We start from the raw sequence: 27348 nt of genomic DNA on the forward strand, positions 1-27348 counted from the left end.
AAACTAGAAACTTTTGTTTTTCAAAAGACATTGAAAAGAATGAAAAGTTACACACTGGGAGAAAATATGTGCAAAACTCGTATCGATAAAAGAGTTATATCCAGAATAAAAAAAAAATTCTCAAAACTTAATACTAAAAAAACCCCATTTAAAAATAAGCACTGGGTGTTGTATGGAAACCAATTTGACAATAAATTTCATATATTAAAAAATAAATAAATAAATAAATAAATAAATAAATAAATAAATAAAAATAAGCAAAAGATCTGAACAGACAGTTCACCAAAGAAGATATTTTGGGAGCGCTTGAGTGGCTCAGTTGGTTTAAAGTGTTTGACTCTTGATTCCAGATCAGCAGGTCATGATCTCATGGTTCATGAGTTCAAGCCCCGTGTTGGGATTCTTTCTCTCTCCCTCTCTCTCTGCTTCTTCCCTGCTCTCTCTTTTCTCTCTCTCAAAATAAGTAAATAGACTTAAAAAAAGATATTTTGGATTACAGATAAGCCTATGAAAAGATGCTAGACAACTTTAGTCATTATGGAAATACCAATTAAATCCACAATGAGATATTACTATATTACTATACGCATACTCAAGTGGCTAAAATAAAAAAAAAAAAAAAAAACAACAACAATAAAACACTGATAATACCAAGAGCTGGCAAGGGTACAAAGCAACCTGTTTTGCTTGAGGAAATGCAAAATGATGCAGTTGTTTTGGAAAGTTTGACAATTTTTTTTGTAAAGTTCAACACATACTTCTTAAATTACCCAGCAATTCCAATTCCACTCCTGTGTATTTACCCAAGTGAAATGAAAACCTGTATACAAATGTTTACAACATCTTTGTTCATAGTTGTCCCAGACTATAAACAATCCAAATGCTCTCCAACCTGGATCAACTAACTGGTACAATGGAATCAACTAACTGGTCAGTGGAATACTCCTGAGCAATTAAAAGAGTGAGCTACAGATACATGCAACAGCATGATAAATCTCAAATGCATTATATTAAGTGAAATATGTCAGATTCGAAAGGCTTAATACCATATCATTTCATTTATATAAGATTCTAGAGAAGCCAAAAACTTTCATGATAGAAAATGTGTCAGTAAGATAAAGACAGAGAGGGAGGCAAACCATAAGAGACTCTTAAATATAGAGAACAAACTGAGGGTTGCTGGAGGGGAGGTGGGTAGGAGATGGTCTAAATGGGTGATGGGTATTAAGGAGGGCACGTGTTGGGATGAGCACTGGGTGTTATATGTAAGTGATGAATCACTGGGTTCTACTCGGAAACCAGTACTACACTGTATGTTAACTAACTTGAATTTAAATAAATAAAGAAAAAAAGAAAATGTATCAGTAGCTGCCAAGAATTGATCATGTTGGGTGGCGTTGACTACAAGGGAGCATAGGAGAGTTTTTTAATGGTTATAGTGATGACCACACAGCTATATGAATTTGTCAAAACTCACAGAACTGCGGTGTATTTTATGCTGCATAAATTGTGCCTTAAATGGGAGAAAAAAATCACAAAAAACCAAAAACCCTGAGTATTAGTCTGGAGCATTTTAGTTGTTGAAGTACAAAATACTACTACTGCTACATCAGAAAAACAAAAGAAGGAAAAAAGACCTAAATGCTTTTTCATGTTGTATAGTACACAGAACACATCAGAACAAATAATAAATATTAATGAAGGAAGGAAATGGGGAAAAAAGGGAGAAAGACGGGAATGAAATTTATGGCTTATGTGTAGAGTAGCTCTTTGAGGTGCATGCTTTTCATAGGTCAGTGCCTTCATAATCCCTTGTATCACGTTCCTCTCTCTTTGATTTGTGGTGTTCATTGTCGTAATCACTGTCTTGAACTCATTTTTCTGTTGTAACCCTTCAAAGTTAGGTCAAATGCACATGATCTCCTTAATGTTACTGTTGTCTTACAGGTCCTTATCATCATCCCTAGAATATAGTAGGTGCTCAACGAATATTTATTGAATGAATTTTATAAATGAAAGATTCCTGACTTACAGATTTCTGTCCCTTCAAGTCTGTAAAAATTTTATGTGCTTATATTTTGGTACTTGGTTATTTTTTACATGTAATTTTTAAATAAATGTAAATTGATATATTTCCTGTTACATTATAAGTAGATTCATTTTTCTTAGGACAGTTACTTGACCACTTTATGTCTTGATAATGTCATGGTACGGTGAAGTGTTTTGACTTAAACATTTTAAAAGCATCTTTCTGGCTTTGAAGGGAAAAATAAATTATAAGAATGCAAAGACAGAAGCAGGCAGAATAGTTGGAAGACTACTGTAAATAATCCAGAAGAGAGATGATGATGTCTTATGCCAAGTTGATGGCAAAAGGGGATATGTGGTGGGGTGTGGCTACAAAATAATAGCTGACTTAAGTCTGCTTACCATGTGCCAGGTGTTATAATGGTAACCCTCAGAGGTAGAGACTATTATTATCTTTATTTTAGAGATGACAAACTAAGGTTGCAGCTACGTTAGGAAGCTAGTATAAAAATACACTGCAGATAATGCCAGTGAGTGGGTAACTTGCTCAAGATCCCCCAGCCAGTAAGTAATTTGCCTGTGATCATGCAGTGAGTACATGACCTAGTCAGTATTTGAATCTAGACAGTCTGGCTCCAGAGCGAGAACTTTTTAAACCAAGTGGACAGGTGCCATTTCTATGATGTGGGTAGGGTACTAGGTTAGTTTTTATAGGAACATGTAGAAGTTTTAATGAGAAAGAGAATAAATTAGGAAAATTGATGCCCTTGCCAGCCTTCTAGTATGAGTTTTTTTGTTTTTTAAAGATTTGTGTATTTTTGAGAGAGAGCACAACTGGGGAAGGGGCAGAGGCGGGGCGGACAGAAGATCTGAAGCAGGCTCTGCACTGACAGCAGCAAGCCCAATGTGGAACTTGAACTCATGAACCATGAACTCATGACCTGAGTCAAAGTCAGATGCTCAACCGACTGAGCCACCCAGGTGCCCTGCTAGTATGAGTTTAAAGAGAGACCACGAGAATGGCAGGAACCAAATTATTTTGATGACTAAATAGCAAATTGAGATCTTCGCTATATTTATAAAGTGCAAGATTGATAACTTGGTTGGAAAATACATTTATGAAGCATCTTTCTGGGCTCCAGGAGATACATAAATAAAGAAACAGCTCATACCTTTGAGGTTCATCATCAAGAATGATAGGAATGTATACTCAGAACAGACCATTTCAGCAAATTAACTGAGACCCTGAGATTGCTTCATGTTTCTTGACCATTTTGTTGTTGTTGTTGTTGTTTTTCTATAAAATGACAAGTCACTTAATGATTTCATCCAACTGAAAAAAAATCATCTAGTCTCTCTTAGGAACTGTACTAGACACTGCTGACTTAAAGATGAATAAGAGATTATTCCTACTCCCAAGGAATTTGCCATCTTGTAGAGGCATACATAGTAAAGCCTCATGTGCCCACCATCCAACTTCAGTAGTTATTGACATAGTAAAGGTAATTCTCAACAAGTATTTTAAGGCTAAAATTGCTATGGTGTTTTTTATTATTTAGGAAGAAACTATTAGCAGAGGAACTGGTTGGGAGGTAATTTCATGGGTTGATGAGATCTTACCAAACTCATGGGCCTTATAGGGAGAGGAGGTTCCAAATGGATAAAGACTTCTGAGGTAGAATTGACAAGAGTTTCTCAGCTATAATCCAGTGTAATTTTTTTTTAGAAATGAAATATAATTTGTCTAAGTTATATTTTTGTACTGGACCTCAGGAAATTGAAAGAATCTGAGGAAACTATTTTTTTTAGAGAAAATCTTTTTTTTTTTTTTTTTTTGGGTAATTGTTCCAGGAGTAGAATTTAGTGCATCATCAGTTATCTATGATAGCCGATGCTCATCCCAAAAAGTGTCCTCCTTAATGCTCCTTACCCATTTAGCCCATCCCCCCACCCAGCACTCCTCCAGCAACCCTCAGTTTATTCTCTGTATTTAAGAGTCTGTTATGGTTTGCCTCCCTCTCTGTTTTTATCTTATTTTCCCTTCCCTTCCCTCATGTTTCTCTGTTTTGTATCTTAAATTCCTCATATGAGTGAAGTCATGTGATATTTGTCTTTCTCTGACTTGTTTGGCTTAGCATAATACCCTCTAGTTCCATCCACATTATTGTAGATAGCAAGATTTCATTCTTTTTGATTGCTGAGTAATACTCCATTGTGTGTATATACCACATCTTCTTTATTCATTCATTTGAGCTTTTTCCATACTTTGGCTATTGTTGATAGTGCTGCTATAAATTTTTAATTTTTTGAGGAAACTTCATACTGTTTTCCACAGTGCCTGCACCAGTTTGCATTCCCACAAGCAGTGAAAAAGGGCTCTCTTTTCTCTGCATCCTTGCCAATAACTGTTGTTTCCTGAGTTAATTTTAGCCATTCTGACAGGTGTGAGGAGGTATCTCATTGTAGTTTTGATTTGTATTTCCCTGATGATGAGTGATGTTGGGCATCTTTTCATGAGTCTGTTAGCTATATGATAACTAATTTTTGGACCTTTGCAAAATGAGCTGCGTCTTCTACAGTTCAAGTATTTTAATTCTTTTAGCTTCTAATTGAGTTGTCATGACAGTTCATATGAATCATGTAAAATTTGCCTAAATGAGAGAAGTTTATATTTATTACATAAGGATTGATAAAAATCTTTAATTGCTCTTGGAATATCTTTTTTATTTTATTTATTTTTTTATTGTTTATTCATTTTTAAGAGAGAGAAAGACAGAGTGTGAGTAGGGGAGGGGCAGAGAGAGAGGGAGACACAGAATCCAAAGTAGGCTCCAGGCTCTAAGCTGTCAGTACACAGCCCATTGCAGGGCTGGAACCCACAAACCATGAGACCATGACCTGAGCCAAAGTCGGAGGCCCAACCGGTGAGCCACTCATGCACCCTTAAATATCTTTTTTAAACATTAGTGTTCTTTAAGAAGACTTTCAGTAAGTCTTCAGAGTACTAGTTAGGTGCTTACTTGAAGTTATTTTTGTGATTTATTTAGGTAAAGCACCTGTTGTGTAAAACACGACAGCTTTGCTTTGGGGATGTTTTTTTTAAGTGAGGAGACAGCCTGTATTCGTAATAACCTTATAAGTAATATATAGTTGAAAACTATATTTTGAACTTATGATACAACAGCTAGATCACTGTATTGAAATGCAGTGAAGCTTTTATGGATAAAATCAAAATTCAGTTAAATTTAATGTACCACTAGAGAGATGTAAAGGGAAAATATTTCATAGTAATTCAGAATTATCAGAAAGAAAGATAGTATGGAAAAGAAAGCTAAAAACACGTGTAAAAAGTTCAGTTGTGGAGGTCTGTTATATGAGATTGTGGTTAAGATGTCTTGAAGAAATAACTGCACAAAAATAGCTGGAATTGAGCGAGAGGGCATGGGGAAGAGGGAGAGGAAGAGAGGAGACATTTGTGATGGGAGGATTGGAAAATCCAAACTGGAAAGCGGTAGCAAGATTTGTGTTACGTGTTGAATATATTCAGAATAGTAATGCTGATGACTTGAGTGTTAAATTATTTTGGGAATTTAAGGAATTGGGCAGAATTATTTCTGGATAACTGCTTCTAGTTCTGAAATTGTGTGGAAGCTGCTGAGTTTTGTAAAGACTAGAAAAACATAGTGCTGACCCTGAACACTTAGGTATAGAGGTCAAATTTTGTAGCAGGAAGATTTCTTCACCAAAAAAACTGAGTGAGTGAGGTAAAAATCAGGTATTGGTTTATTAAATAAAACCATCTTCAAGCTATTCATTTTCTTTTATTAGAATATCAGAAAATTGATACAGTATTTAGTAGGCACTTTGTGTTCTTCATGGCCATACTTCTCAAAGTGGATAAGTGTTGTCTTAATTAGTGGTCTCAGCCTAACAAAGCATTGACAGACTGCTCGGAAAACAGAGTATAAACTCAGAGGAAACCTGAACTATTAGAATCACTAAGCGTGAACAGTCATAGCTTTCTTCCTTTTCACATTAACAGAACGTTCCTTTTTTTCAACTGAAGAAAAGTCCTGGCAAAAACAAACAAAACAAAACCAAAAACTAAAAACCAAAGCAAAATATGTGCTCTTGATCTTCAGAATAAGCTTTAATCTGTCTTTTTTTTCCTGAAGCTTTTTAAAATGTAGCTTGTTTAAGCAAAACCTAGGTTTACAGATTTAAATCTTCTCACTGTTGGGGAAAGGAGAAATCCCTATCTTGCAGTTTCAGTTCTAGCTAGTCCTTTTCCTGAGAGAACTTTTAAAACGGGTGAGGCTGCTGCCTTCACGTTCTTGTATCTTCTAGCCACCTACTTCCACCGCCCTTCTGTCAAAATTGCCCTAATTCCGACAGTGACCACTCAATGTCATTCAATGGCTTGTCTTCTCATCTCTTGATTTCTTTGTGGTTTTTGTTAGAAATGAAACCTTCCCTTTAAAATTCTCTCCGGACAGTTTTAAAAATAGAAGAAGTTCTTATATGCCCAGATAGTTTCAAGAAAAATGCCTCTTTCAAAGGTAACTAGGTGAACACATGGCAGCTCTGTGATCTTATTAAAATCGGTGAGAACGTTTGCTTTTAAAAAAGCATTTTTTTCTTAGCATTAGTAGTTGATCATATTAATTTAATTCTATAATTCTCTCATTTGTCTAAAATGTATTGAATGCCTTCTTATGTGCCAGGCACTATTCCAGGTACTGGGGCACAAAAATAAAGAAGACAGAGATTCTTGCGGATTCTTTTGTGGAGTTTATTTTTATGTATTAAAAACTACCTGATTACTGTATGTTTAGTATATATCTGCTTTATCTGTGACTTTTTGAATAATTAGATACCTCTCGTATGTAGTGCCATGGTTCAGCACAAGCAATAACTAGTTGCCTATTTCTAAGTCTCTTAATAGCTGTGGTTAATGTTTTATTAAAGTAATGTCCACATGTAGTTATTAATCAGGTAGTTTTATCAGAAATACCAAAAGCAATGATTATTTCTATAAATTGCTATTTCATATGGGTCCTCCCTGGTCATAGATGTATACTAGTAGCATTTGGCTTAATGTCCCTTAGTGCCCCTTAAGTACTAGGGTGCTGTATGCAATCTAATTGCTGTATCATTACCAGGATAATCAGTAAATTAAAGCTATTAATCATGCAGTGTTATGAGGGACCTAGTTCCTTTCAAATGTCAGTCTATAAAGATAAAGGGAGCCTAGCCTGCGTTTTTAAGAGAGGAGAAAAGATTCTTTTCCCATAATGTCTGGTCAGACAGAAGGCTGAGGGTCAGCTAGAAGTTGAATGTTGATTGAGTTGAATCATATTATGGTTAAGAGTTCATTAAGGATATGCGTATGCATGTGTATATATGCATGTTTAGGAAACGATATCCCAAATATAAAATCTTACATAAATCATTACACAAAATAATCTGAACCAACATAGTATTTAATCAACCTTTTTGTCAGCAGTACTGAAAACATATCATAGTAGGACAAGCGAATGTTAGGAGGCTGTTGCAATTCTAGAATGAATAGAATTGGTGACAGTGGACACAGGGAGAAGTGCATGGAATTTGGACTTACTGATGGATTACTAATGGATTATATGGCAGGGAGCAATGTAAACAGTAATTCCTGCTTTCTTATTTGGATAGGTTGTGGTGACAGTCACTGAGATGGGATACCCTGGAAAACAAGTTTTAGGAAGAAAATATGGGCTCAGATTTGGACATGGTGATTTTGAGGAACTTTGAGCCTCTGGAGCTCAGAACACATGGGCATGGGTGCAAACACTCAGAGATGAGAGAGTGATGAAAAGTATACCACTGAGAAAAGTGTGGAGAGCCCTTGGAACAGTTGGGAAGTTAATAGAGGAGAGGGAACAGTAGTGGGGTCTTTGGGGGGTAAGAGAGAGGGCTTTGTCATTGAAGCCAAAGGAAGCAAAGTGGTCCACAGTGAAAGGATTAGAACTTAGTGGCATGGAGAGAGGTCGTGTATTACTTCCGTGAAAACTGAGGAAAGATACAGAAGCCATGTTGAGCTCAGTTGAGGAATGAGTGGGAGAGAAGGAAATAGAGGTAATATGTATACAACAACTCTTTTGAGAAATTTGTTGTTGCAAAGTAGGAGACTGTATGATAGCCAGAGGGTTATGTGGCATTGAAGAAAGGTTTCTTTTACATGGGAGGTATATATTAGAGTTTATTTATTTTTTCTTATTAAATTAGTAATTAATTAATAGACACAGAGCTCATGAACAGATGGGGAGCAGAGAGAGGAGAGGAGAGGAGAGGAGAGGAGAGGAGAGGAGAGGAGAGGAGAGGAGAGAGAGAATCCCATCAGGCTCCACACTCAGCATAGGGTCTGATGTGGGGCTCTTATCTCGTGACCATGAGATCATGACCTGAGCTAAAATCAAGAGTCAGATGCTAACTGACTGAGCTACCTAGGTGCCCTGTATTGGAGTTTTAATAGCTGTAGGTACACAGTAATGACTTATTGATCTCTATAGAACATGTAACGTATGATATACTTAATTACTTTGAATTCTCCTTATATATTATGGGACTTAAAATTCAGATATTTGCGTTTAATTTCAGAGGAAGTGAGCTTAGACCATTGTACACTGTTGTTTTTAGTTAACTCAGTTTTTTTACCCAAAGAGTACAGAAACTTGCTACCCTCAAACTGCCAATGTTTTTCCAGTTCAAAAATATAACCAGGGGTGCCTAAGTGGCTCAGTTGGTTGAGCATCTGCCTCTTGATTTTGGCTCAGGTCATGATCCCAGGGTAGCGCTCCATGCTGAGAGGGGAACCTGCTTAAGATTCTCTCTCTCCTGCCCCTCTCCTCTGCTCCTCCATGCATGCTCACTTGCTCTCTCTCGCTCTCTCCCTCTCTCTAAAATTAAAATATATATATATATACTTAGAACCAAATAAATTGTGAGGAAGATCATTTTATGACTTATCCTGGCTCTTTTTTTTTTTTAATTTCTTTTTTAACATTTATTTATTATTGAGAGACAGACACAGAGCGTGAGCAGGGGAGGAGCAGAGAGAGAGGGAGACACAGAATCCGAAGCAGGCTCTAGGCTCCAAGCTGTCAGCACAGAGTCCGACGTGGGGCTCGAACTCATAAACTGTAAGATCATGACCTGAGCTGAAGTCTGATGCGTAGCCGACTGAGCCACCCAGGTGCCCCTATCCTGGCTCTTTTGTGGCATAATATTCTTTTGCTGATCTTAAACTTGGTTGGATAGTGAAGAAGAGGCAGCTGGAAGGAAGTTACAGGTGTCAGTTTATTTAGGTGTAAGTCTTCTCAAGAATAATATGCTCAAGGGGCGCCTGGGTGGCGCAGTCGGTTAAGCGTCCGACTTCAGCCAGGTCACGATCTCGCGGTCCGTGAGTTCGAGCCCCGCGTCAGGCTCTGGGCTGATGGCTCGGAGCCTGGAGCCTGTTTCCGATTCTGTGTCTCCCTCTCACTCTGCCCCTCCCCCGTTCATGCTCTGTCTCTCTCTGTCCAAAAATAAATAAAAAACGTTGAAAAAAAAATTAAAAAAAAAAAAAAAAGAATAATATGCTCAAGACATTTTGTGGAGCATATTTAGCTTTGTTGCTTTTCAAAGTTAACCAAACTTACATTTTAATTTAAGTCCATGAGAGAAATTTAAAGAATTGAAATGACTTTTTTTGGTGTATGATTATAAAAGAATTCATGATCAGTGTGAATATTTCAAATAGCATAGGAAAATAAACAGAAGTAATTTTCCTCTTAATTCTATTGCACACATATTTTGGAGTATATTCTTCTATATTCTTTTCCTATGAAGGTTGAAATCAGATTTCTAAGTAGTATGTGTTAGAGAAAGAGAGGGAGCAAGGGAGGCAGGGAGGGAGAGAGAGAATAAATATGTATTTAAAATACTGTATAAAATTTTGAGAGATGGAGAGAGAGAATGTGTATTTAAAATTATACCACATATACTGTTTTGAAACTTGCTTTTTTCACTCTGGTCTCTAATGTGCAGTAAATAGCATGTTAAATCATATAAGCTCTACCTCCTTTAATTTTGTTTTGCTTCAAGCCAGTCAGAATTGGAAGCTTAGGTTCTCTAACTGAACAATATAAAAGTTTGCTTTGAAGAAGCTGAAACAAAGCAGAATAGATGTAAATTGGATGGTTTATTAAAAATATTAATGGGATGAGTTTACTTGAGCTTTTGAGTCATGGCAGCTACTACAGTTTTTTCCAAAATGGCCAGATTATGACCATATGGGGAAAAAATGGGACATATTTCAGAGGAAGGGCCTCCAAAACTGAGGTCTGGGCTGGAGGTGGAAGAGTGTGTATAAGCTAGAGAAGCTGGTGACGTAGATGGTGGGCCAATTTTAGAAAATGGAGATGTTGATACTATGACTTTTAAGGCTTAAACCTTGAAACTAGAGCCTGAATGTTAGACCAGACCAGTGTATGTCATCAAGGTTTGGAATCCAGATGGTTACACCAGGGTCCACTCTAAGAGATCAAAACTGAGCAACAAATACAAGTAAAGATAAAATCTGAGCAAAGAGGCATAAAACATAGCTCCAGGTTCAAGCTAGGCACCAGGAGAAAGTTAAGGAATGGAATTTATATTCATAAGACTGGGAAGTGCAATTCAGTTTCTTGTTCATTTGGGCGGATCATTATAGTAACACACTTTGTCATCATTGACTTCGTGACGAAAAATATTTGCCTTTGCTTCATTTCTAAACACCCTTGGAAATGGGTGTGACTGACGAGTATATGCTGCTCCCCCCAGCAAGGTGGAGCTGTGTAGGTTGTGTGGGTTTTGTAGGAAAGGACCAGGTTTTCATGTAGGGAGTACTTTGGGTCAGGATGTAGGGGTATCCACAAGACATGATAGGCCTGCGATCCACTTTTGGCATCCCATTTCCCCATCCCCTGTCCTACCCACGCTGTTAGCCAACTTGCCCTACATTCATGTCAGGAGATTCACATGGTTCTTTTTACGCCTTGAAATGTGTCCCAGAAATATATAAGTAACACATTTATTATTTTGAATAAGTTCATAGGATGATTTTAGAAAGTAAATGAAAGGAAGTAAAAACTTTTCTTGATGGTAGAATAACATGGTTCACCAATAAAGAAGGCAGATCGGGAAAAAATGTCTAGGACATCACTGAGCTGACATTACTGTTATGATTTAACGCCCTCCCCAATTTTTCTCTTGACCCAGGCTTCCATTTTTATATAAATTCATTAGTATACTTTCTGTAACAATAGCAGTTCAGCAATAAACACAGTATGAATGGTTTGTTCTCTTTTCTTAGGCACAATAACCTTGGTGCCCGACCAAAGGGGCTGTCCACTCTGGTGAAGAGCGGTGTCCCTGAAGCATTGAGGGCAGAGGTATGGCAGTTACTATCAGGCTGCCATGACAACCAGACAATGCTGGATAGATACCGACTTCTTATCACAAAGGTAGGAAGCTTTTTTCATATTCTTCTCACTGGACAACATATTAAATAAATATTGTTTTCATAGGTGCAGTAAGTCATAAATGTTTTGAACTTCTTTAAAAACTATCAGTGTTGTGCAGCAAATAGTTCTGCCTTTTGTTCTGAGCATTTGTTGGATAGTGGATAGTGGATAGTGGCTTTCACTTTTTTGTTGAAATGGAATATATTTATATTTCAAGTGTTTTCAATTAACCTTTCTTATTATACGAGATTTATATAGTTATATTTGTACACAGTATGCTTGTACTCGAGTATAATTTTGAAATCAAATTAACTTAAAATGAAATTAAAAGGCCTCCTGTGCTTGTGTAATCTTATACTTAAATGATGTAGATAGTTGCCCAGATCCCTGTTCTGTCAGGAGTCCCTGGTTCCAATGTAAATTCCTGTGCTTATGTCCAAAAAACTGATGGTAGAGCATGTACAAAGATAAGCTTCAGTCCTAGAATCTCTTCATAGGTCTCACCTCCTAATTTCTTACTCTACTCTAAATCATAGATTTAAAAATCTCTATTCATAAATGAGATGTTTTTGCTAACCAAGTCTTCGTTCCTCAGGATTTATCAACTTTTCAGATTCTTTAGCCCCTCTAATTCCTTCTTCCCTTACTTCCGTTTGGGCCTCCCTCCCTTTCGCAGATATTTTCTGAGTGCCTAGTATATTCAGTCACTGCTAAATTCAGATTATAAAAAAAAAAAACCTTTATCATTTTTTATAATTAGTGTGTTCTGCAGCGGAATGTGCGAGATGATCCATTGATGTGTGTGTGTTGGGGGGGATGTCTAAAGTTCCATTTGTATTTTTTTAAGTTGCAACACAAAGGATATTCAGCTATACTAATATTTTCTGTGCCATAGTACTGAGACTTGACTAAGTCCAGTGGCCATTTGTCCCATGTGAGTCAGGAGTGACCTGATGGAAGAAGGGGCTTGTGCACCTTGGGAAGGAATAACAGTGGTGCTCACACTCATACATGCACTTTCATGATATTAGAGTTCTCTTGCAATTTGCGCGTGCTCAAATATGTGGATTTAAAGATTGTCTAGTTTTAACTTCGCCCCCACAGGGTATATGTGTGGTTTAAAGAGATTGCTATCACAGAATGTTACATATCAAGATACTAAAAAAAACAGAACAAAACAAAAACCCCACTAATCTGTCCCTTCAAGTAAGAATTAATGTGATAATGGATGACAAAGCAACTACCTCTGTAAATAAGTTCATGTTATAGAGAAGGACTTTTGAAACATTTGGCGATTTAAACATCACTGTGTGATTTTGTCGCACTGAAAGCTGTGTGCGTTATTATAAAACTCTTAACATCTTCTTCCTGGAATCAGAAATTCCAAATGTGTTTAAGACTTGTACAAACAGTTGCAGAAAATTTGGGACTGACTGTTAATACAAAAATATAACACCTTCTGATTTACTGATAAGAAAACTCATTTGAGAAAATGAGTGATTTCCTAACCAAATTTCAACAATATGATTGTTGGGTGGGACTGAAAAAAAAATGGTGCCCTCTGTTTGGGTCTCTGGATCTCTAGAAGTCTTTCTCAGATATGATAACGATTAAAACTGTGACTCAAGAAAACTGATTTTGAAGCAGGTTTTCAAATTATTGTTTCATAAACTGCTAAACAAGTATGTTAACAAATAATTCCTATTGTATGATTCTGTTACATGAAATGTGCAGAATAGGCGAATGCAGAGAGGCCGGAAGTAGACTAATGATTGCTATGGGATGGGGGTTAGAAGAATTGGGAGTGCTAACAGGTATGAGGTTGCTTTTGGGGGTGATAGAAATGTTCTGGATTTTGATAGTGGTGATGGTTGTACAACATTGTGAATTGTATACTTTAAAATGGTGAATTTTATGTTATGTGAAGTATATCTCAGTAGAAAAATTACACAAAATAAAACATTTAAAAAATGACCCATGTTTAATATTGAATAATATTTTTGTGAAGCATAACTTTTTCATTGTCTTTACCTTATTTTATATCCTATCTACATTTCTATGTAGATCTATATTAGCACAAGTGCTACTGTGTACATAATAAAAATGAGCAAAATAAGTACACATGTATTGGAAGTTTATGCCCAGAAAAGTTTTTATTAATGGAGGTGTCTGAGGAAAAATACCCAGAGACCATATCTCTGGGTGTCAGATCACTTTTTTATCTAAAAAACAAACTATATACTTTTTTTTTTTTAATATATGAAATTTACTGTCAAATTGGTTTCCATACAACACCCAGTGCTCATCCCAAAAGGTGCCCTCCTCAAACTATATACTTTTAATAGCTGCTTATAGAGTAGCCGCTACTGCCATATCCCTTTCTCTACTAAGAAGCTTTTAAAATTCATGTCTTTTGGGGCGCCTGGGTGGCTCAGTCGGTTAAGCGTCCGACTTCGGCTCAGGTCACGATCTCACGGTCCGCGGGTTCGAGCCCCGTGTCCGGCTCTGGGCTGATGGCTCAGAGCCTGGAGCCTGCTTCTGATTCTGTGTTTCCCTCTCTCTCTGCCCCTCCCCCGTTCATGCTGTGTGTGTCTCTCTCTGTCTGAAAAATAAATAAACGTTAAAAAAAAAAAAGAAGGGAAGGTTCCTTTAAAAAAAAAAAAAAAAAATTCATGTCTTTTAGGATTTCAGACTTTGGGAGCAAAATAAATAATAAGTCTCCCGTGATATTATTTATGAACTCCCAACAATTCAGTGTCTGTCATACATATGATAAAAGCTTTACCATATATGAAGCACCATGGTAATTTTGAATATACAATTTGCAGGAAGAAGTTTAAGATCAAGAGGCAGAATGACAAAAAAAAATGTTTTCATTGAATAAAGTATTCTCAGACTCTTTTTTACTCTGGAACCTGGCAGTGATTTACTTTCTGCTTCTGGCAGTAGCAGACAGATACCCAGGCTTTGCCGCTTGTGGGACTTGGCACCTGCCTCTAGGTGTTCCATTCTGAATCACCTGCCTTCGTTCTATAGTTCCTGTTTCCTGCAGTTTCTTAACTTGAGAAGCAACAGCAGCCCCCTGATTCTCTGGACCATAGTGGTGCTGGCCAACCTAAAAGTTAGCAGTAGTGTCCCCAGTGTTCTGGTCTTCCAGCTTTTCCAGTACTTAAGTACCTAAGTTCTTACATTAAATCTCTCTTTCCCTGACTAAACTCGAATATACTTGGCATATGCTTGTCACCTTGTTGTCATGCCTCTAAGGGTATGGCAAAATGTTATACTTACAATTGCAGGATTTTTTTTTTTTTAAAGCAAAATGATGCAAACCAGAACCAGCTGAGGGACGAGATACATAGGGCAGAATCTGGTACTGAGAGGGTTCCGAATATGAAGCTTGCATCGTCGTCAGGGACACATTATCCTTCCCACATCACTGCGTGCTAGTACGTACTTGGAAGATCACTAACCCAGGAAGCTTACCAAGCTTTGGACTCCAGAGTTTTTATGGGGTTTCGTTACATTGGCATGATTGATTGAATCATCACCCACCTAGCTGAACTCAATCTTTAGCTCTCTCTTCTCCCCTTCCCTGAAGTTGGGCTGATATCACCTGACTCAACACCTCTAACCACGTGTTTGGTTTTTCTGGCTTGGTTAGCCCCCAGTGCTGAGTCCTCTTTTTAACCTAAACTATCTAGGGGCCTACCATAAGTTGCCTCCTTAGCATAAACTATCAGATTGTTGGAGGGGCCCACCGTGAATTAAAAAAAGACACTCCTATCATTTGGGAAATTCTAGGGGTTTAGAGGTTATCTTCCATGATCCTGTACTGAGGCTGGACCTCTCTTTGGCTAATCTGATCAAGTCTATTGCCCTTTTAAAGAGCTTTCCCTTAAACCTAAATAGCAGTTTTCACTTAATCTTTTTGGCCAAAGTACTGTTACATGGCTACAATCTCCCTAGAAAGCTGGGAATTTTTTTTTTTTTTAAAGTGGTCACAATGCTCTTCTCCTCCACCTCCCAAAATATGGGCTTAATAAGGAAGAAAAGAGAAAATAGATATTGGATAGACACTTAACCTTTCTCTGCTGCAGATAGCTGTTAATAGAGGCAATAGTTGAGGTATGTTGTGGAATAATTTATTATAAAAATTAAGCTTAGTAATTTATTTTAGGATGGCAAATGTTTAAAAATTACCACTAGAGATTGACTAACTGTATAATTTAAGGTAATATAATACATATTTCCACATTCAGTTTATACATTTATGACTACATAAATTTTTTTTTTATCTTTTAAAATTTACATCCAAATTAGTTAGCATATAGTGCAACAATGATTTCAGGAGTAGATTCCTTAATGCCCCTTACCCATTTAGCCCATCCCCCCTCCCACAACCCCTCCAGCAACCCTCAGTTTGTTCTCCATATTAATGAGTCTCTTCCGTTTTGTCCCTCTCCCTGTTTTTATATTATTTTTGTTTCTCTTCCCTTATGTTCATCTGTTTTGTCTCTTAAAGTCCTCATATGAGTGAAGTCATATGATTTTTGTCCTTCTCTGACTAACTAATTTCACTTAGCATAATACCCTCTAGTTCCATCCACGTAGTTGCAAATGGCAAGATTTCATTCTTTCTGATTTCCAGGTAATACTCCATTGTATGTATATATATATATATATATGTACACCACATTTTCTTTATCCATTCATCCATCAACGGACATTTGGGCTCTTTCCATACTTTGGCTATTGTTGATAGTGCTGCTGTAAACATGGGGGTGCATGTGTCCCTTCGAAACAGCACACCTGCATTCCGTGGATAAATGCCTAGCAGTGCCATTGCTGGGTCGTGGCATAGTTCTAGTTTCAGTTTTTTGAGGAACCGCCATACTGTTTTCCAGAGTGGCTGCAGCAGTTTGCATTCCCACCAGCAGTGCCAAAGAGATCCTCTTTCTCTGCATCCTCGCCAACATCTATCGTTGCCTGAGTTGTTAATGTTGGCCATTCTGACACGTGTCAGGTGGTATCTCACTGTGGTTTTGATTTGTATTTCCCTGATGATGAGTGATGTGGAGCATTTGCTCATGTGTCAGTTGGCCATCTGGATGTCTTCCTTGGAGAAGTGTCTATTCAACTACATAAAATTTTTAATGTTAATTCTATTGTTGACAGTGCAATTTATCAAAAACAACATTTTAATATAAACAGTATAGAAATGTGTGGCTCCAATAATGTTCCTTTATTCAAGCTCTCAAGTTATAACATTTCTGTGGGAGGAAATACAGTGGTATTTTCAGTTCCCTTGTCTTCCTTGCTTCTAGCCAAAGATGATAAAAGATGAATGTCAATATCTTAAAAAACAATTTTGTCCTTTTTGTATGTTTACAGGTAAACATTAGGCATCAAGTGCTTATAGCCAAGAGTATATGTATGTACTTTGGTGGTGAATACATGTAAGCTTACCAGCCACTCAGTAGAAAGAAATGAATACCCAGAGGATTTTCAGTAAGAAGTGTCTCCAGTATTTGCTATTTGTTGGTCGTGGTTCAGCAGTTGGTAGTGTCTTCTTTTGGTCCAGTTAATTCTTCCTGTCTTATCAAGGAAATGGCAATACTTCAAGGTTAGTTAATGAAATGGTTCAGCTTGAACAAATAGTTGTTTTATAAAAACCCTACCAAGGACCTAATATTATGTAGGGAAGGAATGATAGAACCAGTAAAAAAATTTTATTTTAAGTAGTCTCCACATCCGACATGGGGCTCGAGCTCACAACCCTGAGGTCAAGAGTTACATGCTACACTGATGAGCCAGCCAGGTGCTCCAGTAATAGAAAAGTTCTAAAACACCTAACTTCAACCAATCCTTTTAGGATGGGTCTTTGCACAGTCTGTCCTAAAGTGAACTGAGGCTTCAGCCATTGCTGCTGCATGATTTCTGCCAGGGGCTGAGGGCATCGCCACTGTTGACAGATCAGTGACAGGCTCGTACCACATATTTCTGAAGTCTTAAGTTCTTTATTGCTTATAGTTAATATTTCATGTGATTCCTATGAAATTAGCATTCTTCATAATTTTGAGGCGAGAAGGATTGTGACCCTATAGGATCAAACAGAATTTAGAACTTGTGAACTGAGGATTAAATCTTAATATCTAGTTTGAGGAGCCACTGAGTAGCGATTACATTTTCACATATTAGCAACCTTTTGACATGAGGAGGTTATGTGTGTTTTAGGGCAACTTGAATTTATGTTGTTTTACAGAACTGTATTTGTAATTTCAGTAATTACATGACACGTGTGGTATAGTTTATCCATCAAGTGTGCTGATTATCATTTGCATAACATAGCAAGTGTTGTATTACATTTCTGTGCTCTTTTGTAGAAGTGATCTGATTTGTAAAATTCATACTTTACACTTTATTAAAATCAAAACAAGTTTTTAATTTGACAAGCTTTCAGAAATAACATCATCATAAGCCATTTTCCTACCATTTGAGTTCTTGTTTTTTCCAAAGGAATATTTTCTTTAAGAAGTATCTCTCTGTGTGTATGTGTACATGTGTACACACACACACACACACACACACACACACACACTTTCTTTTTACAGGATTTAAGTTCTAGTGCTAGATTCAGCTAAATTTGAGTCTCACCCCTCCCATGTATTAATTTATGATCTTGAAAAGTTATCCCAACTTTCTAAGCCTCAGTTTAATCATTTATAAGGCAGAGATAGTAGTACTGATTCAAATTAAATAAGATGATAACGTGCTGGGCACATAGTAAGTATTTGAGATTAGCTTCTACTATTTTTACCAATGTGATAATACATCATGAACATGATAACAGTTATAATGGATATTGGTGTCAGTCTATACTTCTACTTTAATATGTATGTTAGACTGCTTCCAGTCACATAATTTTCACAAGAGTGCACAATGTGAATAACAGCTGATGAAATTGAGAAGGAACCTTTTTAGAAATGTAAAGTGTCAGACATTTTTTTTCTGTTTTTTTTTTTTTTTATCCCCCTGGTTGGTGAATATCATGGAATATTTGAATCCTAAAACCTGACCTTGTAGTGGTTATATGATTTATTATTTTAGTGATTATGCATGAAGTATATCATAAAGTCAGATGATGTTCTCTAAAAACCACTCCTGATGACTGTCAAGGCTACAAGGCAGATAGTAGTCTCATTCACTTATTAATTCATTTACTGCAAGTCAGGTATTACTTTCATCAACTTATTAATCCATTCATTCGGCAAGTCTTTATCGAGCATCTTTCACGGGCCAGGCTTCCTATGGTTTCTAGGGCTACGTAGGTGAAAAGAGTTCATACCCTTGATGAGTGCAGCCTAGGGAAAGCCAAGCCTGTGCACGGATAGATTGCATTTACATTATGATACAGATTATAATAGGTATCTTAATCAAGTGTGTGGAATACAGACGAGGTAGTTGCAGCTCTGTTTGGGTGAGCTGGGAAGACTTCACAAGGAAGATGATGTCTGAGGTGGGAATTCAGTGCCTGAGCAGGATAGGAGAAGGGAATGCAGTCTAGGACTGGCTTATGTAATGATTCAGCCTCCAGTTAGTGACTGAGCTTGGATTGTACAGGGAGCCTTTGCAAGTGGAATCAGCATGCTCCTTTCTTTCCTCACTCCTACCCCAGTTGCCAAGCTACGTCCACTATTCATGGGTCAATGCTTGTCCTCTTGTTAAATGAGAAGAATGTAATACAAGTTTGTTCTTGTTAGAATACATATGTGAAGTAAAAAACTTCAGAAAATATGTCATTTGAAAATGATATCACAAGGGAATATTAAATTGGCTTCCTAGGGTTGAAGTAGTAGAATTTTAATAAGTAATATTATAGAGTCTATTCAATAAATATTTGAGTATTTACTGTGTGCCAGGTGCTGTGCTAGGATGGTATTGCATGTTAATTTTTAGAATCCATGAACTAAAAAAATACTATCTATTGGCTAAATATAAAACAGTATGAACTTGCAAAGAAGAGCATGTGCTTAAACCTCTATCAGAGAGCCAAAAGGGCAGTAGTTGCAAATATTACTTTGGTAGTTGCTGCCAAAACTCTCTTTTGGAATATAAATAAAAACAGCCGTGAGACTGACCTGTTTTAAGATTCTGCAAGTTCTCTGCTTTCTTGAGCATTATTGTATGGACAGGTAAGGCTTCACTCTGTTTATTCTTGTCAGGTTGTTGGTGCTGCTCAGAGTGAAGCCTGTCTTCTGTCTGTTCTCCAGTGTATTATTGTAGCAGATGGCTTTTAATAAAACATGTAGGTAAAGAAAATGTTTTACTCTATTTTAGTGGAACATTCTATAATTATAATTACTGGACATTCTCAAGAGAAAGTATTTAAATTGGTATTTTTCTTGTGATTGAATAACGTTTAGAGAATATTTAATTGAAAAGTCAAATTATGCTATCATTTATGTATTTTTTTATTTGAGAAGATTTCACAACTAAATTAAATGCTTTACATCATTTAGCCAGGTAGTTGTTTGCTTTTTGTTTACATGGTTTATTTTTTTAAAAATTCAATACTGTTAGATAACAACTCTAGATTTCATCGAGAGGCAGGGCATCGCTTAATTACACGGCTGCTCTGTTCTCTGTCATCACCTTGTCTAGTTTTAGGAAATGAGCTTTTTGATAGAATGGGGTTATTCCAGATGGGTCTGTACCATCGATATGTGTAAAAGCCACAGACTCTCATACTGAATGGTACATTACTGATATAGCTCTAAAATTTACAAACATTCCTCCAGAAAATTCTTAATTCTTTAAAATATACTAACCCAACCAAAATAAGGTGGGCAAGCAGAATAAAGAATATTCACTGTGTTGTAATGTAAATGCCTTGAACACATAGACACCAGCAGTCTTTATTAGAGGAAATCAAGAATTATTGAAAGAGGTTCTTTAAGAAAATGTGTTTTTTCTTGTGTAGTAAGGGTGATGGTTTCTCACTACATAATTATACCTTGCTTATTACTGGTTTTTCACAGCATAATTTTTACCAAATTTTCTTTCGTCTCTGAGGTCTTTCATTTTCTTTGATATATATATTGACATTGCCATGTATCAAAACTATAATTATATGTGAATCTGAGCACTGACATGTTTCTGTAAAAATTTTAAAATTATTCTTTCATGTACTTAAGTGCCAGTGTTCTATTTCTAGTAACAGATAGTGTTCTTGTTTATCCTTTAAACGCAGTAAATAGTTTTCAGGTAAATTAAGGAACAGGTGATTTCATGTCATAGAGTTAGAGAAGTACATTGTTTTGAGGGAAGTCTTTTGAATTATTATTAAGCGTGCATCATTTAGTGGCATAAAAGCTGTATTTATAGCTTTAGAATTAAGGATAAGAGGAAAAAAGTGATATTTTTCGTAAATCATGCAAATTTTCAAGTTAGAGTATGACTCTTGGATCCCAATTTCATAACAACATTTTTTGCACAATAACTTTATTAACGTTATTTGCACTCACTTTATATTTATATTTTATTGGGTAATGTGGTATGATGAGTTTTCCTCCAGGGCTTTTGCACTGATTTACTTTTCCATTCAAATTTGTTTGGTTCTGTTTACCATTAATTAGTGCCAAGGTTAAAAAAAAAAAAAGGGGGTGAGACAACAGGTATGAGCCAAGTACCAAAAATCCACCCCCAGGCCCCTTTTTACACATTTCTTGTCATAGTTTGGTAACAGTTAACAAACAAAATTATCCATTTTGTTTGATAACTTCATGAATCTCTCTCAGTTATCTTCTCTTTATCTTTTTGTGTCTCTTTATATTTGTCTCTCCATCATATCTTCCATTCTCTATTACCTGCCTCTTGTTAACTGTCCATAATGTAGCCGTGAAAGTGGTTTTCATTATTTGTTGTTTTATATTTGCTGGGTTTCATTTTCCCTGTGAATTTCTCAGATTAGGCTGCATGTTAGTTGCATGGCTTTTAGTTGATTTTTAAGACTGATAAGAGATTGTGTCATCATAGATAAACTGTCATTTTGTTTCTCCAAACAAAATGTACTTTGTATCCTCAGAGCCTGGCACTAGCCTTTAACATAAATATTTGTTGAATGACTACATGAAGTAAACCCTTTGGTCAGTGCCCCATGATTAGACAAAAAGGAGGGATTAATTGGTTATGGCATTATAATCGAAGAATATATTAGAAGTTATGAATGTTATGTTTTTAATAGAACACTTCAGCTTGTAGACCAGAGTGGATTAATTGAAGTCTCACTTTTGCCATCACATTTTAAAAAAATGTTTTATTTATTTTAGAGAGAGACAGAGAGAGAGAGAGAACAAACAAGCAGGGGAGGGGCAGGGAGGGAGGGGTTGGGGACAAAGAATCCAAAGTGGTCTCTGTGCTGACAGCAGAGAACCCAATATGGGACTTGAACTCAGGAACCATGAGATAATGACCTAAGCCGAAGTCAGACACTTAACCAACTGAGCTACCCAGGCACCCCTTTTCATCACATTTAATGAGTAGCTCTTAGGGACCAGATGAAAGACTAATCATTGAAAAGTTTTCTTCTTAATTTATTCAAATTGTTCATTATAAGATAAATAATTATTTCTTTTGAGCTTATGGAATAGATATATAATTGTTAATATGCACAGAGACCCCAAAATATTAAATACAGTGCATCTCCTATTGCAAACTCATATCCTAGTTTCTACTTCTTTTCTCATCAGTAGAAAAAAAAATAAATAAATGGAAAAGCCAAAGGACCATTGAGTAAACTTAGGATTATTATAGGCCTTAGAAAAATTCAGTTCCTTTGTAAAATTTCTTGAGATTCCTCAAGAAGATACTAGATGAATACTATGTTGGGGATATTATTGACACTGCAAAAATTTTTCAGACTTTAAAGCTTTATTCCATAAACTGGCTTTTGATTTAATTAATATATTCATTCCATAGACTGTTTCAAAATACATATTGTAATTAACTCAATATGCTGCAATTTAAAAAGAATAGTTGTACCAGAACAATTTATTATGATTCTCATTTGATTGTTTTTTTTCTCTATTAAATCTTTACTTTTTCTAGAATTCACAATTTTATCAGTAATGCTTCTATTAAGAATACAATAGGCTTTCCTTTTATACATACAAACTTTTTTATTCCTAATGAATGATGCATAGACTAGGTAAAAATTGCTGAAAACTTTTTTATTGCTAGGTTGGAAATTTATGGGTATGCATAGTTGAGGACTTTACTTGTTAACTGCTGCCAGAATAATTGAATCACTTCTACCCTTTAAGAGCTGATCTTTGACATGTTTATTAAAACTACTTAATCTTTTAATAGATGACTAATTTTCTGAAGACAGCATTATGCAACCTTTACCTCGATACCTGCAAAAATTATGTGAAAAGGAGCAATTCCATTTAACTCTTTAAAACTTTAGTTCTTGTTTGAAAAGTATGATGGCAATTTTTAATTAAAAACTTATCTTTAAAAAAAAGAAAGCTTATCTTAATTTTTCTACCCATCTGTCTATTTGATACTTAGATACTCTAGGTAAGGTTCCATCTCTTCATACAGATTATGTAATCACAGTCTCTGTAGCTTTCTTTACTTCATAGGGACTTCAGATCTTTGCTTTGAGGAGTTTCAAAGGTCACACCTGTGCAGTGATGATTTAGGTGTATTTACAAAATTTCTTTCTCGTTTAGTCCTATGGAGCTGATTATGCAGTCAAAAGGGAAATTGATCTTTATTGCATACTATTTAAAATGAAGATTCTTCTGAGTAAAAAACTATAGAAGAATTTAAGGATTGAAGGGATTCCCTAGAGGAATTATGTAGAAGGAGTTAATCTCTTTTTCCCCCTGGGGTTGGTGATGTATCTATAGGTACTGACCTACAGTTTTTCCAACTTATTTTTATTATGAACAGATCCTTCCCTATTAGAACAGAAAATAGATTGAGTTTGATCCTTGGGAAAAAAATGATACTTAATAGTACCGTGAGGAGAGTCATTGTTTGTCCCAGTGGCACAGTGTAGTCTTGCATTAAGTGCTCTGGGACTAATTAATCAGGAAACGACTATAATTAAAAAGGAAACTGCTCATCAGCTGCCTGCTCAGGCTATTTTACAGAAAGAAATTGGAGACTTAGCTATTTGCTATCCAGCTTCTAGCAACTTTCTTTAACTGTTTATGTCCTAGCTGAAAGGAGCGATTTAAAGATTTCTAGTGGACTTTATCTTGTAGTGGTAAACTTTGATGCTTAATGGACTTCTTTTTAGATGTAATTTACATGATAGCAATAATTTTGGGAGTTAAAATATTTTGGTTGATCTGCAAGGTTTTTAAACTTGTAATCTTACCATTTAAAAAAAAAATTAATGTTTCTTTATTTTTGAGGTGGGGGAGGGGCAGAGAGAGAGGGAGACAGAGAATCCAAAGCAGGCTTTGCGCTATCAATGCAAAACCCGACATGGGGCTAGAACTCAGGAACTGTGCCCAGGTCGGACGCTCAACTGACTGAGCCACCCAGGTGCCCCTTAATCTTACCATATTTTAAAAATTCTGGAACAAACCGTGCTACTTAGAAACAATCTTAGTAGATACCATTTGGGTATGTATCTAGATATATATAAATATAAAGAAACATATATATATGTCATGTGAGATCACAATCAGTGTAAATATCTGACAACTATTAGTGGATTTATTTAACTCATATTGGCATTTGTGTCAGCTTAACCATTTGGTTTAACTGAATTCCTTTTAGAGAATTACTACATAAGAGAGACTATTTTAATTTCACAAGAGTGTGCATTATATATGTATTCTGTGTCTTGTTTCCCAGGCTTTTTTGTGTTTGTATGATGATACTATATCCAGGATATAAGATTTTTCATAATTTACCAAATAGTGATTATGAACTACTGGTAAGAACTTTTATCATTGTTCTTAATGTTGCTCTTGTTAACTTACTTCCTGTCTTTTGATATTTGTTTTAATACATATTCAGAGGTTTATTAGTTTCTAAAATGGGCAAGTAGTTGGACGCATTAGGAAGATAAGAATTAGAAAGTTACCTTCAGTAAGAATTGGAATTGTAACTTACTCTTTTTTGTATTCTTTGCACCCTTCCACCCCTACCTGCTGGCACACAGTAGATTCTGATTTTTATATTCTGATTCTTTATTTTTATGCAGATGATTTGAATTGTGGTCCTTTGGGGATCACTTTATTCTTTGCTGTTATTTCAAATAAGGTATAGCTCAAGATTCTAAATCTTGTACAAATGATTGCTGACAAAACACTGTCTGGCATGCTTCGCTCTGGCAACATAAGTCTTGTTGTGGGAGTAATTGCTTTTTAAATTTTTTTTTTTTTTAACGGTTATTTATTTTTGAGACAGAGAGAGACAGAGCATGAATGGGGGAGGGTCAGAGAGAGGGAGACACAGAATCTGAAACAGGCTCCAGGCTCCGAGCTGTCAGCACAGAGCCCGACATGGGGCTCGAACTCACAGACCATGAGATCATGACCTGAGCTGAAGTCGGCCGCTCAACCGACTGAGCCACCCAGGCGCCCCGTAATTGCTTTTTAAAGGTAGATGTATTTCTGTTGAATTGTCATTTGTTTAAAAAAAAAAAAAAAAAAAAAAAGGAAGACGAAAAAGAAGAAAAAGTTGTTAACCCAGAAATGCTACTAACCTGTATTATGTGCTATATCTGATGGGAGCAAGACAGTGTTGGCAACAAGAAGAGTATTAAAACAGGAGCCATAACTTTCATTCAGGTTTTAGATTTCTGGGCTTCCTTTTGATTAAAGTTTTCCTTTGAACTTTGGGTATGTGGATTTGCATTTAATGCTTTGCATAACTCAGTTACTCAGATGTTCATCTTATTTGAAGTATTGTCATGTGCTTATTTAATACATTAAATTTGAGAATTGATTTAGAAACATTAGTTTACCTTTTTGATTTACCTGTGGATTAGAGTGATTATAGTTAATAATAGTATTACAGTTAATGCAGAATAGTATTAATAGTAGTTAATACAGTTAATGCAGAATAGTAATAATAGTATTACAGTTAATGCAGAAATCTAAAAGTTTAAATAAATACTCAGCCCAAGGTCAAAAGGAAGAGGTGTGTCAGAACCGGAAATAGAAACTAGAGTTACCTGTAATTTATCTATGATTTTTAACTCTCTTTTTAGTGTTTTCCATTGAACTTCCTTGGAGCATAAAGTTACAGAGAATATTTCTTCTTTATATTGTGGTAAAACTGCAGGTTTATCAAAGTTTTCATGAATAAATAGTACCTCCAGAGACTGAAAACTAAGAGGCAAATTGCTGGCTTTCCAGAGGTAGCCTTTCCAGTGCTGAGGTACGTTAGCACATCCATAGGACTTGTGTTTTGTCTGGGTTGCTCACCAGTGGCAGTACCGACTCTCCTTGGTACACATGTGACAGTGGATAAAAGCTGTGTATCACTCCAAAATGATGTTGAACTGATTCAGAATAGACGCTTGAATCATTTACTTTTCATAGGTAACAGATGATATTTAGATTAGTAAGGTAGTTGATATTATTTCCACTGAAACTGTGTTTTCTGGGGGCGTGGAGGTAAACTTTTTTTTTTTTTTTTTGAGGGAAACTTTTAATTACTGCTTTATCACCAGGTCAAGTCATGCAGTTACAAAGTAGTTAGAAATTTCTCAAAGACTGTTGTTGGTTTTGTTTTGTTTTGTTTTGTTTTTTAAAGCTCATTCTTACAAAAATAATATCCAGTACTTCATTGGGACACTACTGTTCAAAAGGCCCTGGCCAAGTAAGCCCCAAACAAAACACTCAACCCAAGGTTGTTTTCAGCCCACTGTTAATGAAGTTATACATAGAGTACAAGGCCTCTAAAAGAGGACACAAAGGCGAGTTGGGGCTATTGGCAAGGCTCAGAGCTGCCAACTGGACTCCAACATGGGAGCCTAAGTGGCTTTTTTCTGGGGCATTTTACTTGAATTATTGCTCAGACAACACAGTAGGTGTTTAAAAGAGAAGAATAATTAACATGATAAGGAGGTTATTCTCTTTGGACTGTATGTCATAATTATGGTTAATAAATTCAGACAGTCTTAACAAAAATAGCCTCCATCATTTGTAGGTATGAAGATAACTTAATTTTCCATCAGGCTTTTAATTTTTGCTCGACAGTAATACATGATTGATGAGCTATAAATGAGACTGTTTTCTGTTACAAAAATACAAGCTTTTTTTCATTTATTATACTTACAGGCATTCATTCCACTGATACTGGTAATGGAACCCTATGTAGAATGATTTTGTTACCATACGAGAGGAAAGATTCTCTAAATTCTATCTAGTTTGTACCAAATTCAGTGGTGTCTTAAGTCATTGACAGTTTTTAAATATAGGGGTCCTCTGGTGGCATATTAATACTTTGAGAGAATGGTTACAAATTAAATAATGACTTTGTTTTTTTATTCTAGAGATAGAGATATTCTCTAAGCATGCATATAGCAGTGGAACATCCTTGAAACACAAGAGAAACCTATGTTTATATTGGTAGTTTTAACGGTTCTCCAAGGATTCCAGTCTTGCTTCAGGAGCACCCCAAACAGTTTTTAAAGGAGGGTTTAGTCCAGTAAAAAACATTGGGGCAAACCTAAATGCCAGCATTTTGTCACTTTGATTCTATTAGAGTATAAACTTAGAATACAGTCTAAAGTGCCAATTCCATACCTTCCTGCAAGTCTTGA

General features: G+C 36.1%; 1 protein-coding gene across 11 annotated transcripts in view; it reads left to right on the plus strand.

Annotated features, from left to right (window-relative positions):
* Positions 1 to 27348, plus strand: part of RABGAP1L (RAB GTPase activating protein 1 like) — a 755410-nt gene that overhangs the window by 213831 nt on the left and 514231 nt on the right. For 10 of the 11 annotated variants that reach the window (XM_042925081.1, XM_042925083.1, XM_042925080.1 and 7 more), the window contains one exon: positions 11399 to 11549. In XM_042925081.1, the coding sequence (XP_042781015.1) occupies positions 11399 to 11549 (151 nt within the window). Of the gene's footprint in view, positions 1 to 11398; positions 11550 to 14864; positions 15749 to 27348 lie in introns of those variants that run through there. The other variant, XM_042925088.1, reaches the window with a different exon arrangement.

The sequence above is a fragment of the Panthera leo genome, chromosome F3 (assembly GCF_018350215.1).
Source record: "Panthera leo isolate Ple1 chromosome F3, P.leo_Ple1_pat1.1, whole genome shotgun sequence".
Classification (NCBI taxonomy): domain Eukaryota; kingdom Metazoa; phylum Chordata; class Mammalia; order Carnivora; family Felidae; genus Panthera; species Panthera leo.